The sequence below is a fragment of the Tribolium madens genome, unplaced genomic scaffold (genome assembly GCF_015345945.1).
Source record: "Tribolium madens isolate multiple individuals breed KSU strain unplaced genomic scaffold, Tmad_KSU_1.1 Scaffold_19;HRSCAF=116;Tcas5.2_LG9, whole genome shotgun sequence".
NCBI classification, from domain to species: Eukaryota; Metazoa; Arthropoda; class Insecta; order Coleoptera; family Tenebrionidae; genus Tribolium; species Tribolium madens.
The window spans coordinates 12,073,723-12,090,557 of NW_025400983.1; the positions used below are offsets into that span (position 1 = coordinate 12,073,723).

Genomic DNA, 16,835 nt, shown 5'->3' on the forward strand with positions numbered 1-16,835 from the left:
TGAAATTAAAACAGGTGAAGCAAAAAATGTTTTTACTTTGCAGTTTTGGCATAAAATCAAAGATATTTTTTTTCTCTTGTAAAGATAATCCGGGGACATACTCGTACTATAGATTTCGAATCGTAAGTATTTTTATAAAATAACAAATTTTTGGCTCCGTTATCAAACGGTTCATAATTTGCTTTGTCATGACTTTCCCCAAAATTATTTAATCTTTTTAAAAAACGCTTAACTCATTACTAATTTTTTTAGACTTTTGAAAGATGCGCTGTTACATGGTTTGTAACGTTTAGTGATAGTGATATAAGTACAGCAAATACCTATATTAAAAATATTTATTTTTTAAAACATGCAAAAAAATTTAAATTTTACATTTTTTAAATTTTTTATCTATGCTATTGACTTTTCTTCTTGTTGCTAACATTCTTCTTGCTTTTACTAAACACAAATTGTAATAACTTTTTGACAATGACTAAAATTGTTATAAGTATGAGAGATACGACCAAAATTAGGAAAACCACAACATCAATCATTTCCCTTTGGTACCACTTCAAATCAACTCCGCTAGATTTTAAATGAGGGGCACCTTTGTGACGAATTACATGCTCCACCCAGTATATGGCAGTTTCGACAGGTGTCATTGGCCGGTCGTGCATTAATGTTGATCTTTGTTTTACGACATTTCTGTATCTGTAAACAAATAATAATTAGATGTATAGAAATATGTAAAAAGTGTACTCGTAATGTTTACTTTTGATTTATTAGTACTTCATTCAAAGCACGAGTTAATGTTTCTTCTGACAAATCGTTCAACTGAATTCCTATAGCATATCCATCCTGCTCAGCCGTTGCAATGTTATATTTTTGATCCCCGAAAACAGGAATACCAACTATGGGGACTCCATGATAGACGGCTTCAACAGTACTTAGGAATCCACCATGGCTAATAAAGGCTCGAATATTTGGGTGTGCTAAAAAATTTAATTAAGTATTTTTTTCTCTCCTGATTTTATAAACAAACTAACCTAAAACGTCTTGTTGTGGTATCCACTTCATGATTTTAACATTGCTTGGAAGGTTTGGTAAATCATTTTCAAATTTCCATAACACTTTTTCTTTAATTTTCGAAAAAGCTTTTAATATTCCATCTCGCACTTCCGGTTTTAAATCATCACTTTTCAAATTAGAACCCATTGAAAATAAAATGAAACCCTCAGTGGCATTGTCGAGGAATTTTTGTAAGTCTTCAGGTAATTTTTTCGGGGGATTTACATGAAATCCTCCAATTTCAATAATACTTGGTACATGAGGAACAGCATCCGAAACACTGACGTGTGAATTAGTCAACATCAAGCTCGTGTTGTAAATAATACTATCCAAATCCGTGTCGTTGGATATGTATTTATGAAACAGTTCCCTTTGCTGTGGAAGGTGATATAAGTGTAGTAATCCATAGAAAACGCTTTTTGTTAACACATTTTCAATTCTTTGCCAGAAATTCATACATTTTGTTAGAGTTCCTCCCATGCCAGGAACATAAGACGCGGGGGCTGGATTTGCAAAAATGTAATTACTCATATCGCTTGTCGTAGTTGCAGAAATGAGGATCACTGGAGCTTTATAATGATAACCTAATCCAAACATAGCTTCGTTTAAAAAATCTTCAATTATTACAACATCAAATTTTTTGTCAGATTTTAACAAATCTTGGACATTTTTATTAGTCATAGTTCTGTCTACAAGAAGTTTAATCATATCAAAAATAAACGTCAGGTTTTCGATAACGCCAAATTTATTCATATCAAATAACTGTTTCCTAATTTCTGTAAAAAACTACATAGTTTAAGTGAAATATACAAATTAGAGTACTCACCTTCCATCACTTCGATATTTTCTGTAACTGAGATATCAACATAGTTTTTGATCGGTGCTTTCTGTGGGTATGGATTAATGCAAGTCACTTTGTGTCCCCGCTTTGCTAATTCTTTTGAAAGTTTGAAAGGTATTGAAAAATGGCTGTAAGAGGGCATAGGGGCAACAACCAAAATTTCGGAAGTTTGGGTCTCATTTATAAAAATAATAGCCAATACAAATACAAACACAACATAATTTTTCATTGTTGCTATCTTAAATGTAATATAAAAACTAGACTTTTTATTATATTTTTAGCGCTTTAAGTTGATCTTATCTTTAATTTATTGCTCATCAAATTATTATCAAACTTTAGATTATTTGAGATAATTTTTATTTTTTAATTAAACATGAAGAAAAGAGTAGATAAAATTCAGTTTTAACATTGAGGATTGAATAATAGTGTATTATAACACTAGTTTATAAGCAAGCCTTTAAAACACGCACGACGGGTTTAAGAGCACGACACGTCAGCGGAGTGCTTTTAACGGCGTAAGTGTTTTAAAGGCGCTTATAAACGAGTGTTATACGCTATTTTTTATTATACTTGCCCATTTACGATCTTTTATGAGCATTGAAAAAATGTGAATTTACACAATAAAATTATCAAAGTTTGTTTGTGAATCGTTTTCGTAGAGACGGTTACTAGTTCACGTTGTTAAGCACATTTTTTCATGTTGTAATTGGTCCAGACATTTCACTATTTCTTGTTACCTAGACAACTTTAAAATTCAGCGTGCTATAAAGGCCGAATTACGCACGCTGCAGCATGTTTTAATTTAGGATTATGATACAGGTATAATAAAAAATTACTTTATTTCACTAGACGATAAAGGACTACTTTATCTAATGAAATTAGTTGATAAAATATAAACAGTAGATACGTAGCTGAATTCATGTCATTTTGAAATTCGCGCCCCGCGTTATGAGGACACGTGTGCGTCTGTCAACCAGAGTAGAAAGATGTCGAATAAAAAGAATCAGAAGCATAGCGTGTTTGTCTTTCCATTAATTTGTGTTTTATCGGCCCACCCTCGACTACAACTTCAGGTGTGGGCTCAACCGTAGCATTTCATTGAATAATAGTTATTTATTGTAAGAGTGTGTTAGATATCGTTTTATCCACGCAAAAATGTTTAACCACGAGAACGTCAGTTCAAGCGGTTAATTTTCTTAAGTGGATAAAACGCGACTAACACACGACTGCAATATAACGTTTTATCCACAATCACAGGCCCAAATTATTCCAAACTGAATTAAAAATTAAACTGACATTTAAACGTAACGCCAAATGTGCTTTCGGTTAAACGTAGTAAGCTGTTACGCGGTGCGCTGGTTACTTTATTCCACTAATGGATTAAGTGGTACTTGATACGCATTTAAAGTGTGGAATAAAGTCTCTTTATAGTCATTGTGGATAAAATAAATTTAATTGTTATTTACGACAAGAATAACACAATTCGACTCTCCCAAAGAAAATTATAGTAACTCAAAGATTACAGTTTTGAGAAAAATTGCATTGAATCTTTGCTTGTTAATAAAAAATCAAGGAACTGTTTAATATTATTGAAAATTGCTAAGGGTCTAAATTTTGGTAATAATATTGTTTATTCAAAAAAAATTTTCTCATTGTTTTTGTATTTTAAGCCCTACATAAGCCATCGTACTCAAAAACCAATTTTTATCAGTTACTATAGTTTTCGTTGGGAGAGTCGAATTGTGAAAAAAAACTTTTTCAATGAAAAATATTTCCATGGCAAACTATGCAGCAACCGAAGCAGAACCAAATTCTCCCCCATTTAGTGAAGAAAAAATTGGGGTGTTTCATTTATAAAAATTGAGTTAAGGGTATTTGAAGTTTCCTAAACGTAACCTTACATTCTGGCGGCTTGTTAATTATTTTTCATGTTATGAATACATCAAAAGAAATATCTAAACTTTCCCTCTCGTATGCCAAAATGCAATTTCAAAATAATTAAAAATGGTAGAGTTATTGATTTTTGAATAGGAAGATTCAAATCCAATTTTTTTTGAAAAGGTCTAAATATTTCGCAAACGGGTAAACTTAGGTATAGGAAAGACTAATGAAAAATCTCTTAAAATTCCTTGAATAATCTAAATACGCAATAAAAAACATAACTTTCTATTTAAAATAACGAAATTGATATCCACTTCCGGTGTAACAGGAAGTGTCGCCATCTTGAAAATATTTTCATTGAGCAGAATCTAACTGATTATGGCTATAAACAAAATTTTATATAAATATCATTGTTAGAACTCCCAATACTTTGTGGAGTTTAGCCGGAACAGCCTGTATATTTTTAGCAACTGAAATAACGATATCGTTTTTGATGGGTTTTTTTCTGTGGGAGCTAGTTCTTTGGCAAGTTTGAAGAGTATGATATAATGGTATAAAAGCGACGACGGAATTTTGGGTTCCACTAAAAAAAAATGGTGTCCCATAACAAATACACATAACAATTTATAAAACTAATTTCTTACTCTGCTTATCAGCGTGGTTCAGTCTTATCTTTCATTAATTATCTATTAGGTGTTTTAATTAACAATAACAATTTTCCAGTTAAGAAACAAAAATTTGTACTAGATTATTTGATATCTCACTCAAAGCCCATGGGAGATGTTTCTGTCGGTCCACTTAAAATAATGCTGGCGGTCTAACAATCGCTGACAGCTTATAGGTTACAGTACTTTATGTTTTGAACCCTAAGAATATCAAATATATTCACCTCTCAACTCTAATTTTTCTCTCAAACTTTGCAATTAAACACCCAAAGATAAATTAAGATAAAGTCATTAAAGCTTCCCTGTAATCATGTCGTCTAACCACTTCATTGTTTCAATATGTTCAGGTCGGCTTCAAATTTCCATAAAACTTTCTGTTTGATTTTACCCAAAGTTCTCAAGATCGAATCTTTACTTTCCGCTGTTGATCCTGCCTAAAATATTCCGACTTTTACCTCGAGATAATTTTCTAAAGCGTTCGGTAATTTCTGAGCCTCATTTACACTTTCTTTTATCCTCGGCGTAAGAACGATGGTGGGTTATACACTAACATGGGAATTTATAAGCATTAAGTTGACGTTGGATAAACATAACTCAGTTCAATATACGATATGATGTATTTCCTAAAAATTGCCTCGCGTGAAGCTTGATGCCAAAACTCCATTATAGGATTAAACTTGATCTATGAATTTCGGATTTGAGGGAACAAAAACTTGAAGCGCGCTATAACCAAAATATTGCTTTAAAATTTTTGGCCTAAAATAATTTGATTCACTTGGGTGACTTACTTACTTTTTTGGAAATTTTCCTTTTCTTTATTGTGTAGTGCTGTTATCGACATTTGGTCCCTCCAATAAATTTTTCTATAACTAATGAATTTACATTTGCATATAAAATTTCAATTTCTCTTCTTTTTCGTCCTTTTTTTATCCAGTGCTAGAGAACAGCAATTTTCTTGAGGTACTGATTTCAACAATACATTGATATGTAGAGTGGGCTGTAGATCTCGTTTCTTTAAATTGCAAATCGGGTGACGAGTTTGAATTAAAATTTGATTCAATTTTATAATGCAAAATGCAGCCGCAACAAAACCATATAAAATACACTTTTTTGTTGTTGTTGTAAGCTTCTCCTTGTAAGAATAGCAATTATAGACACTTGATGATATATGATCCGCATTCGTGTTCAATAAACTTCCACAAACTCAGAGAGTTTCCGCATTTTTTAAAGTAAGCGTGCCTTCGATGCCAGCGATAATAACTTCATTTGTAACCACTAGCGCACAATGCTTTTTCTATAGCTCTTTTATTGAAATCGAGAAATAAATCATCACTTGAATAGATTCAAGAAATGAATTGGCTATTGGCTATTTTTTATAAAAATGCCAAGGATTAAGCCAGTGACCAATTTTTAATTAATTTAACTGACTAAACCTTAAGACATTTATTTTTCGAAACTGTGAGCAACTGGGACAACAGCAAAACGTTGGTAATTATGTTAGAATTTCGATGAGATGCGGCTTGTTTTAAAATTTAAACAATTTCTCAAAGATTCAGCCATTTATTGGTCCTTGTTGATTTTGCACAAGCTCCCAATCGACCCGCCGTCATCTCCCAATAGTGCAGTTGAATTCGAAATATGCGAAATAAAACTATCCGTGAACGGATTTCGTAAAAGACTGCAACTACGGCTTAACGTGGTAATTTCAACCGTAATAGCTTTCAGCAAAGTTTCCCAATGTTTAACGGTGGTTTAATTCTCTCTCGTTTTATTTAAATTGTTCTTAATTATCGCGTCGTAAAATTTAATTCAGGGGATTTCAGAGGAAAAACTGGCGGTTTTTTATAAGACAAAGTTTGGAAACACACTTTGCCGTCAAATCGAAATGCGATGATCGCCTTATAGTGTCATCTAAGTGAGATGAGAGATGAACAAAGTGCCACATTTTATTCACTTCGCTGCCTTCGAATGTAATAATAAGAGTCAGAAATCGGAAAATGAGAAATTTTTAAACAAGTTTACTTTATTTTTATACATTTTAACACAGTTTGATGAACAATAATGTTATTTAGTATTTACAATAATGGTGTATTTTTATTCTTTTCTATAAATAAATATGGGCATGGGCATAATTATAATTCTTATATACAGTAACATCTAAAAACAATAAATTATCTTGTTAAAGTCTTAATCTAATAACGCATATTATCACAATATGAGTTCAATTATTGATAATAGTCAAAGCAATTTACAGATATCTAAATTGCTACAACACGTAGTAATGTTATTAAGTATTTTTGTTTCTAAAATATGTTCCAGGTTTGTATTTTTGATATATCAGTATAAGTGGAATATTTACAGTAGTATTCTACGATATAGGTATTATGTAAGTACATTAATGCAATTTATACGAACTTACCGAACGTTATTTTACATAGAAATGCGCACCCTGCGATTCGCTTAAATTTGTGTGTTTGCTTCCTGCAATATACAGATATACAGGCTCAATTATATATCGTATACATATCAGAAGCCCAATTCATCATCTGCCAACCATAACCATTAGTCTCGATAAATGTAACAGCCATGGTTGGAGATTGGTTAAGTTTACACCTGCAGCACAGCGATTTATTAGTCGTTTTATATCGATATAAAAATACAAAACAAACTGTAGACGCAACAGTAACTCTTTTTAATCTTGACACAATCTTTTCCACAATTCCTAATCCTCGTTAATTATTTCGTAATTAAAATTGCGCGAGATTGGAAAGAGTTAGTTGTGGCGTCCACCTAACATTTATGGATACAGTTAGGTCCTAAAAAATGCCAAAAACGTATTTACATAGATACAAATAACAGCAATATTAAAATACTTATCCCGTTTCTCCGAAGAGGGTTGATGACGCATATTTTACAGTAAGCGCGCGACACAGCAATGGAAATAAAAGCCGAAATATCGAACAAAATATCTACTTGATGATATTCTAGAGGCGTCTCTTAACTATTTTCAAATTCGATGCTCTGTGCGAAAACACCTCAAACTTTTCAACGGCTATCATATAGAAAGACATTGTAGCGTCATTGGGAACAATATTGCATGTTCTACCTTGGTAATAACAATTATTATGTATATAGACAATAGGAATACTGTATGTAAAAGAAAGCTTATATCGAGCGCAGAATCTCTGGTATGCTAAATATTTTCCTCTATTTGGAATGATCGGAATTGAAATAATTGAAGATATGTACGAGAGAAATCCAATTTTGACACAGCCCTCATTTAACACAAAAACTATTTCAGTCCACACAATTTCTTCAAAATTTCCAATTTCAGAACTGTTGAAAATAAAAACAATGTTTTGATATATTAATTGTTAAACGTAGACTTCTTGTTTAATCACAAACAATAATCAAATAAAGAGTATTTATTGATATAATTTGTTTATTATCTTAATAATCTTAATTTACATTATCTGAAAATTAATTGCAAACTTTAAATATAATCGTACCACTACGTTAAAGCAAACACTGTGTTTTTGAAACCTAGATGAAAAAGAATTCATTTTTGCTCATAATGGTTACTCTACCGGCTGTTAGTGAGTCTAAAATTTTATCATATGCGTGTTAAATAAACAAATGTCTGTTTTTTTGTTTTTTTTTTCGAATGTTTTTTTAAGTAAATTTTACTTTTAGGAGAATTTTAAATTATTTGACATACACTTTGTCAATTTTAAAACTTGCAATCGGCAATTTCTCTCAAATAAAAAAGTTATTAATAATCACTCAAAACCGTTTTGGTGGTTCCTAGGGGGAGTTAAAATGACATGATAAGTGACACACTTCCACCCACCCTTGAATATAATAAAAAATGAAAATTTAACGTCTTCTTTTTTGAATAATTGGAAAAATGGCTTTACCAAATAGGCTGTTGTATGACATTTTTGAAAAGCGCTTGTTATGGGCTTTCCAACGATATATCGCAAGTAGGGTCGTGCCATTTAAAATTTTCAACTTAAGGTGGCTGTGGCTTGAAGGGTGGGTGGAGGAGCGTCACTTATCATGCCATTTTGATTCCCCCTAAAAACCACCGAAACGGTTTTGAGTGATTCTCCATAACGTTTTTAGTTCTAGAGATATTGTCGATTGCAAGTTTTAAAATTGACACCCTGTATGTTACCAAAGTTATTTTGCAAAAACAGAAAGAATAAGGAATTTCCAAATACTTAAGTATTCTTTCAACGGTTCTGAAAATGTTAGTTTTTTATGAACGGTTTTGATTAAGACAATGGAAGACAGACCGCTGCCTTGGGAACCAAAAATCCTGCGCCAGCATTTACCAGGAACTCATATTTTTATCTAATTTTACCCGAGCGGAAATTGCGCCCTCTACTATGTCCTCCACACAAGATCCTTTTGAAGGCTTGTCTGAACTCCGGATTGAAAATCGTATAAATAACCGGGTTCAACGTCGAGTTGAAATACCCCAGCCATAAGGCAAAACTCGAGATATATTCGCTGATGGTGCAAGCGGCCCCGCACAACGGCATAAGCAATGCCAAAATAAAAAACGGCAACCAACACATCACGAAAGCTCCGGTAATGATTGCTAGAGTTTTTGCAGCTTTTCGTTCCCGTTTTGCCTCTAAACTCTCCTTTTTCTCTCTCCTGGACGGTATCAGCTTGTCGACGGACGCCGGACACGTGGGAATATCCTTATTTAATATTTCTACTCTACTAATATCGCTGATGTGGCTTTGGTGACTCGCTGAGCCGTTGTTGGTGGTCGCTGACGAGGTTTTTTCCGGGGAGACGTTGTTTGAAACTAACGGGACTTCGGCGTTGCTTTGAACTAAGCTCGATGTTTGCGGCTTCGATATCGTGAAAGCTGTTGTTTCTTCTTGCTTACCGTTGCTCTGGACTTCATCTTGTTCTTCGACTATTTCCATTGTGGTGGTGGACTGGCCTTCCATCATGACGAGAGACGAGACTAAAGCTTCAGCAGCGGAAGACTTCTTGTTGCTTGAACATTTTTTCATTTTGAGGAATTTCCTCTTCGTGAGAAAATTCTTCGACATCTTACCTTTAAGAAAGGGATATGCTTCAACACCCAACTTGATAAAAAAAATAACCTACATAGATTTATTATAACGCTTCCTATGCAGAATTTTTGATAAAGTTTTTCTTTTATAGATCAGAAAAAACTTAATTGAAAATATTTTACAGTGACATGGTAATCGGTGGGGCCCATCAACTTTTTTCTATAAAAATTGTTAACCAAAAATATTTACAAAATGACTTCTGTTCACATAAAATGACATTAAAATGTTTGTGATGTTTTTAGAAGTATTTTTTAATTTATTGACAGTAATAAATATTAAAAATATTCATGCACCGGTAAAATTACAAATTCTTTTTGCTATTGTTTCAAATCAGAGAAAATTGTAGTTATTCATGTAGCAATAAGACGTGATAAATGACCACGGGGTTATAAAATTGTAACAACTTGTGAGTTTATAAATTAAAAATCTACACTGTAATTGATTGGTTTTAATATTCTTTAATTAAATACATTGCTTTAAATACAAACTTTAAAATTTAAACACCTTTTAGTATACCTACGTGATTTTATTTGTTATACAGTGTGTCCCTGGATAGGTGAACCGACTTTTGTAAAAGATAAAAAAAATCGATTTAATTGTTCATGTTTTGGGGTCAACCCTGCTTGGTTTAAGACTTTCTAATATAGTTTTAGTTTTGAATAATCAAGTGTGCCTTGGAAATTTTCAAAAAATCTATTTTTTTGTAAATATCTTTTGTATGGTAAATACGACAAAAAGTTATTATGAAAAGTTGTTTAAAATCAACATCTAGGCCCGTATATCAAATTTCAAAATCATTGGGCAAATATAATTTTTAATTTTTTATATTTATTATTTCACAAATCAAAGAATGTTATTTTTAACAGTTATTAGTTATTATTAGTACTAAACAACTTTTTGACGTATCTGTTAATAAAAAGCAATTATCTCAAAAAACAAGAATCGTAGTTGACCGATAATTCTGAAATTTGGTATAGGGGCCTAAATGTTGATGCTAAACAACTATTCTTAATAATTCTTTGTCGTATTTGCCACATAAAAGACACTTTACAGAATATGGTATTTTTGAAAATGTCCATGGTGATTTCTTAAAACTAAAATTATGTTAGAAATTAATCTTTAAGAGAATTTTTTATATTATACAAGAGTCGTTTCACCTATCCGGGACAGACTGTATTATATTAAAACTAATAAAAAAATTCCACAAAACTAAACAAATTAAACTTTTCGTATAAGTTTCATTTAATTAATTAATAAATCATTTCAGGTATAAATATTTTTAAGTAAAGGAATAAAGAAAGTCACAAATTTAAGTTCTTTTCTAAAATGTTTATAATTAATTGTACATTTTTCTTAACAAAACAAAGGTAAATTATATTTGTTTGAAAAAAGCTTTCAAAAGCCACACAAGCGTTTGATTCTTTCATTTATGCTACTTTTAGTTTTACTTGAAAGCATTTTAGTATTTATTATTCTATTCAAATATGACCTGAGAAAAAATTAAAGAAAGCCGTGGACATGCTATAAATGGCGTATTGTTAGTTACGGGCTTAAATAATGGCATTTGAGCCTGTAAAATTATTTCTTACCAATTATTTTTGAATTCTATGTATAGATTGAAAACATTTTTTAACAAATAATATTCAAAAATTAATTTAGAGTTTTGAAACTTATTAAGTAAATCATATTGATTTGAAATAGGCTTCGATAAGAAAAAATGTAGTACTTATTTTTATTTAAATTTGTTTGAAAAAAGCTTTCAAAAGCCACACAAGCGTTTGATTCTTTCATTTATGCTACTTTTAGTTTTACTTGAAAGTAATTCCGGTTGTGCCAAAAATTTAATGAAACACTCTCCGTTTTTGACTGACTTTATGAAACAATTAAAAAATAGTTTAGAACTTACTGTTATTGTTTGTTTTCTCGACTTTCAAGACGACTTGTCCCTTCATTTCCCTTCTTCTCCTAATCCGTTTCCTTGCTGTTTGAAAAATCTTCCAATACAAAACGAAAATCACTAAGAGAGGAACGTAGAACGTGGAACTTGTTGCAAATATTTGGTATTTGAGATCTTGGCTAACTAAGCATTGATGCTTTTCCTGGATCCTCTTCAAGTATTCGGGGTCTTTAAATTGCGGTATCTGCGGTGCGAGTGAAACCACCAAAGCAATACTCCAAACAACCACGATCATGATACCAATTCGGTGGCTGTTTCTTGTGTGGATGTAATCTACATTTGTTACGGCCCAGTATCTGGAAATGTAAACGTTGCAAGTAAATATTTCGAGTCCGACGGGCCGTAAGTGATTTTACAACGGGCATATTTCACGGTCAAAGGGAAAACCGAACGAATTTACCGCATTTTCTTATTTTTTACTCGTTTACTGAGGAAAATAACGATATTGTTGACCTCCTTACCGATCGAGAGCGATGGCAACCAGATGCAAAATTGATGCCGTGCAACATAGGACGTCGATAGAAGTCCACATATCGCATAACTCCGGACCCATAATCCAATTGTTACTTATCTGAAACAAATCCCATAGTCCCATATTAATCATACATTCTTTTTACAATACTCGGAATAACGTTAACAGAACGGAATATCTCACAATGTGACGTAAAAGCATTGTAAAAGCATTTTGAAAATATTTGCTACAAAATTTTATTTAAAACCATCAGGGAAAATTTGTAGAAATTAGTCAACTATATAAAATCGATAAAACAGAATGGATAAGGTAGGAAATTTCCTAAGGCTAGAAAGTTTGAACCCTTCTTTAAATGAACTCGAATTCGACGTTTCAGAGCAACTTCAAATTCAGAAGAGCTATTTCTTTCCCTTTTTGTTAAAGTTACTGCTACTGGATTTGACTTTAATTAATTGTAATTAAAATAAAGTCAGTTTTATTTTTGTGGTAGATTCCAATACAATTAAACTAAAAAGTAGGTATTAAAACTTGGGAAACAGAGCACGGCTTCAAGATTTGATCTTACTTTAGACAATTTAATTTTGCTACTTGATTACTTGATTCTTGATATTTGATATCACTCTCGTTTTTACTACTACTTCAAGATAACGTCTTCATCCAATTCTTTTTCATCAAAAGTCGTGAAACTGGTTATGTTTCCGCGAAATCTACAAGATATCGTGTTTCTAAAGCATTATTTCTTTTAAAAATTTTCCGATTTTGAGATTTTTTTCCTGCTTTTACCAAATAAACCCCATAAATTAATACCTAAATTTTCAAAAAAAAGATAAAACAGGTCTAACATAAATGTTGTTATGTTATAAATATTTTTAATAATATAATTTTGTGATTACGAGTACAATTATTTCTCAAACTTTAAAGTTTTCAAATAATTTTGATCTTAGTAGGTACTTTGTGATCGAATACTTTTTAATTTTATTATTTATGACTCGTTTTAATTTGTTTTTATTTGTATCTTATTAAATATACAACGTGTCAATTTTAAAACTTGCAATCGGCAATATCTTAAGAACTGAAAAAGTTATTGAGAATCACTCAAAACCGTTTCGGTGGTACCTACATAGGGGGAACCAAAATGACATGGTAAGTGACGCACTGTAAACTTTTATCTTCAGATTCATTTTAAAAGTACTCGGAAATTAATTCTCCAGATCAGTTACTATACATTATTTCTCAAGACTTGCCCCTATAAATTTCCTTAAATTGTGTATGTGTTGTGCAGTTTGTGCATAATTAAATACAACTTGATATAAGAGCGTCTTGTATCGATTGCGGTCACAAAACAATTTATAATGGTGAACCAACTTGAATTAAGATGTGTTCTAGCTCCCTATAGAAGCTGTTCCAGATTTACTTAGTTCTATAATAGTATATTAAAGTACAAGTTGCAGAAGGTATCTATTCAAGCACAAATTTGATATTCCGAAACGAGCCGCGTAGCGGCGAGTTGAGGAACAAATGAGTGCTTGAAGAACCTTCTGCAACAAGTGCTTTATACTATTTTTTCTATTTTGCCGCTTTATATCATTTTATAAATTAAAAAACGAAAATTTAATTTTTTTCTAGAGAATTTTGCGACGGTTGGCGACATTTAGGTATGTGGAATAGTTTTAGGCGGCTGTACAAAATAAAAATAATTCATATTTTCACATTTGAAAATGAATTGTGAAGAAAGTTCGTCACTAAAATTAAATTACTGCGAACGACTTATTCCAGCACTCAAATGACGTCATTGGGGTGCTAGAATAGACTTATTCTAACACCGAAATAGAAAAAACTTTTTTCTTAAATTCATTGAAAATTTGGATAATTTTATGACGGTATCTAAAAATAATATTAACTAAAGAAAATGTTTTTAATAATGATATCATAAGTAATTTTGTAATTACTTAACAAAAATCGAAAACGTATTGCCAGGCAATTGTCACGAAAGCCCGTAGAGCTCAAGTGAGAATTGTCACGTTTGAAAAAAGTTCTTACAAATAATTTTCGTGTGGTATACCTACGACAGACTACTCAATTCACCTGTCATTTTTCAAATATTATAACCAATAAAATAGCAGATATTTACTTTCGTATCCTAGCAACAGCAAATTCTAGCGAGTATTTCACTAGTAAGAATATTCCACTAGTGGTTGCAGTGAGTTTTTTAACCAAATCATCAAACAATTTGCAGTCAAAGAGTGTAAAATATTTATATTCATGGTCTTGTATACAGGCTGCGCCAGAACTCGCGCCTCAGAGAAAAATGTCAAATGCCGGCGGCAATGCGTCGCCAAAAAGTGCAGCCGAAGAAGTAACTTTTGCTTGCATAAGAAAGTTGAGAGACTCTTAATTCCACCAATCCCAGAAGGGTACCTCAGGGTGTGATTGAAAAATTATATCCATTGCTAGGTTACAAAAATAATACCAATTTGCCTAAAAATTTCAAAAAATAGCTGGATTACTGTAATGGTCTGTCATGTTTTTGACATAACACCCTATTTTCGAATATTTTTCTCGCTGAAGATGCTGTGCACAAGTATAATGAGACGAAATCGTTGAAAATTTTTGAAAACTCGATTTCCATTGCGATGAACCAACAACTACTTATAACTAACAACTATTTTAGATGTTTTCTTCAGAAGCATTGTTCCTACTTAACTTTTTCTTCGATATGAACAACACAGACAACAAGCCGAAAACTAATGCTAGAAGCGAGTTAGATTAACCAAAAAGACAAAAACGTACGCCAGTTTCTTTACTTTATTTCAAAACTAACAGAAAAATGTACTTTTTATAAAAATTTGTGCTTGAACAAAACAGGTTAGGATAATTTTTACTGTCATAATTGTAGATTTGCCAAGGTATTTTTGTTCGGTATTGTAATTATAACCTAAAAACACACATTGCACTAATAAGACCCCTTGCTTCCTTTATCATTAAACAATCCACAAGTGTTGCAATATTGATATTGAAATTAGTTGATATTCGTCAACAGTCCACAAATTTACTGAAAATAATTGCTGAAATGCTCCCGGAAAAAAAGCATTTGGAATATTCTGTCAGTCCACAAATTTACTGGAAATCATTGCTGAAATGCTCCCGGAAACAAAGCATTTGAAATTTCCTCTAATACGAGTATGTCAGTTATAATGACTACAACTTCTCTGATGCATCTACTTAGTGCCATTTTAAAAAATCAAGAAAAGCTTCTTCATTTTCAACTATGCGCGCCGTTCTGGGAAAATCTCTAATTTCTTTTCGGTCTGGTAGGACTTGACTGCTCTTGCACCCTGGCAATGGCCCTCAATGTGACCTTATAGCATGGGCGATTTCTGTCAGGAAAACGTTCGGAAAATATCCTAGCTGCCTCCCTAGCGTTACGCCAACACTTTCCAAAAATGGTTATTGAAATGCGTTTTTTAATGAAGTTGTTCCACTAGGTATTGCAAAATAGATAAAATTACAAAAGTTGGTACAGCTGAAGGAATTCAAAGATCAGTTGTCGAATTTTTTAATCACGGGCGTCTTAAAAGGTAAAACGAATTTAGTACTTATTTTTTATCCTCTTTATGGTCTGTAAGACAAATTGTAAACTGATTTTACTCAAAAACGGTAAGTTACATCGATAAAACGCAAGAGACCTTTTTTTGTGAAAATTATGGAATTTAGAATTTTGTGGCCGAAAGTAGCAAGAAACAACAGCCAAAATAGTTAGGGTGCTTTTTACCCTAAACCTCTACCGACCCCCCCCCCCCCCACTTTAAAAGGTCCCTGAGTAAAAATTTCGACATTTTATCTTTGAGTTTATTTGGGTGTATAAAAGTTATAAGTTTTACCAAATTTGGTAATTTTATTTACAATGGTTTCTGAAATATTAAGAAAAACTCCATTAAAAAATGCACTCTTTTCAAGGGATGTAGCTCCCTTATTCCGGGTGCGGCATCGGTTACGCGTATTGATAAATCGCAACTTCTAATTAATTAAAACTGGCGATATTTCATATATCCAACTAATTATTGATAGGGTATATTTTGAAAATTTTTCTAAATTTTTTTGATAATAAATGAGGCAGCGCATCAAACTTTGATATCACAATTTCAAATTTTGACTTGGTTATCCAAATAATCGCTTTTTTTATTTAAACACAAACCAGACCCGTGATTTATGACAAAATGATATAATTTGCCAACAAAAGAATCATTTAATGGTAGCCGACCGCTTTGAAGGGTCTTTTTGTTGTAAACCTTGGAATGTTACCTCAGTTGCAGTTCACCATTCTCACCTAAATTTACGATGGCACTAGTAGCAGGTCATAAATAAAAATGGTGTTCAAAGTTAAGATGGAAAATTGCGTTTAATTCAAAATCTAATTGTTTTTTTTTTCTGATTTTGTAAACAATTGTAGGAAGTGAATATGCGTAGGTCAGTATAAAAATTAGAATTAAACTTTTTAGGAGAAAATTTCTTTTTTTTGGTTTTGTTTGTAAATGAAAAATTACCAAAAAATTAGGGAATGTACCTTACCAACGCCCAGGTAAGTGTGAAAAAATTCAACAATTTTATTTAATTAGAAGTGGGGATTTCTGTTCTGTGCGTAACGGATGCCGCACCCGGTATAATATTTTTTGATACATGTTCATAGAAAACTTTTATCTTAAAATTGAATATTCTATCACCTGTTTAAAATTGCAGCAATAAAAACGGAACACCTGTGGATAAAAACTTTATATATTTTTTATATATTATATTATATAAATTGATAATAACGTATTTAAAGTTAAAAATTAAAACAATTTGCAAAGCTCCAAGCCACAGCATTGTTTTGTAA

The 16,835-nt window shown here is 31.9% G+C and overlaps 2 protein-coding genes across 3 annotated transcripts in view; both read right to left on the minus strand.

Annotated features, from left to right (window-relative positions):
• Positions 1 to 317: 317 nt before the first annotated feature.
• Positions 318 to 2,127, minus strand: LOC123014042 (UDP-glycosyltransferase UGT5-like). Its single transcript, XM_044412902.1, has 4 exons — positions 1,874 to 2,127; positions 1,026 to 1,823; positions 752 to 971; positions 318 to 690 (listed from the first exon to the last, which is right to left on the minus strand). Exons 1-4 carry the CDS (start codon positions 2,115 to 2,117, stop codon positions 396 to 398), a joined length of 1,557 nt encoding a protein of 518 aa, XP_044268837.1. The 5' UTR covers positions 2,118 to 2,127; the 3' UTR covers positions 318 to 395.
• Positions 2,128 to 8,519: 6,392 nt separating this feature from the next.
• The window catches only part of LOC123008869 (5-hydroxytryptamine receptor-like), a 145,106-nt gene continuing 136,790 nt past the window's right edge, over positions 8,520 to 16,835 (minus strand). For both annotated transcript variants that reach the window (XM_044404902.1, XM_044404911.1), the window contains exons 6-8: positions 11,952 to 12,061; positions 11,440 to 11,786; positions 8,520 to 9,514 (exon numbers count right to left, since the gene is read on the minus strand). In XM_044404902.1, coding sequence (XP_044260837.1) covers positions 8,787 to 9,514; positions 11,440 to 11,786; positions 11,952 to 12,061 — 1,185 coding nt within the window. In that variant the 3' untranslated portion in view covers positions 8,520 to 8,786. The remainder of the gene's footprint in view (positions 9,515 to 11,439; positions 11,787 to 11,951; positions 12,062 to 16,835) is intronic.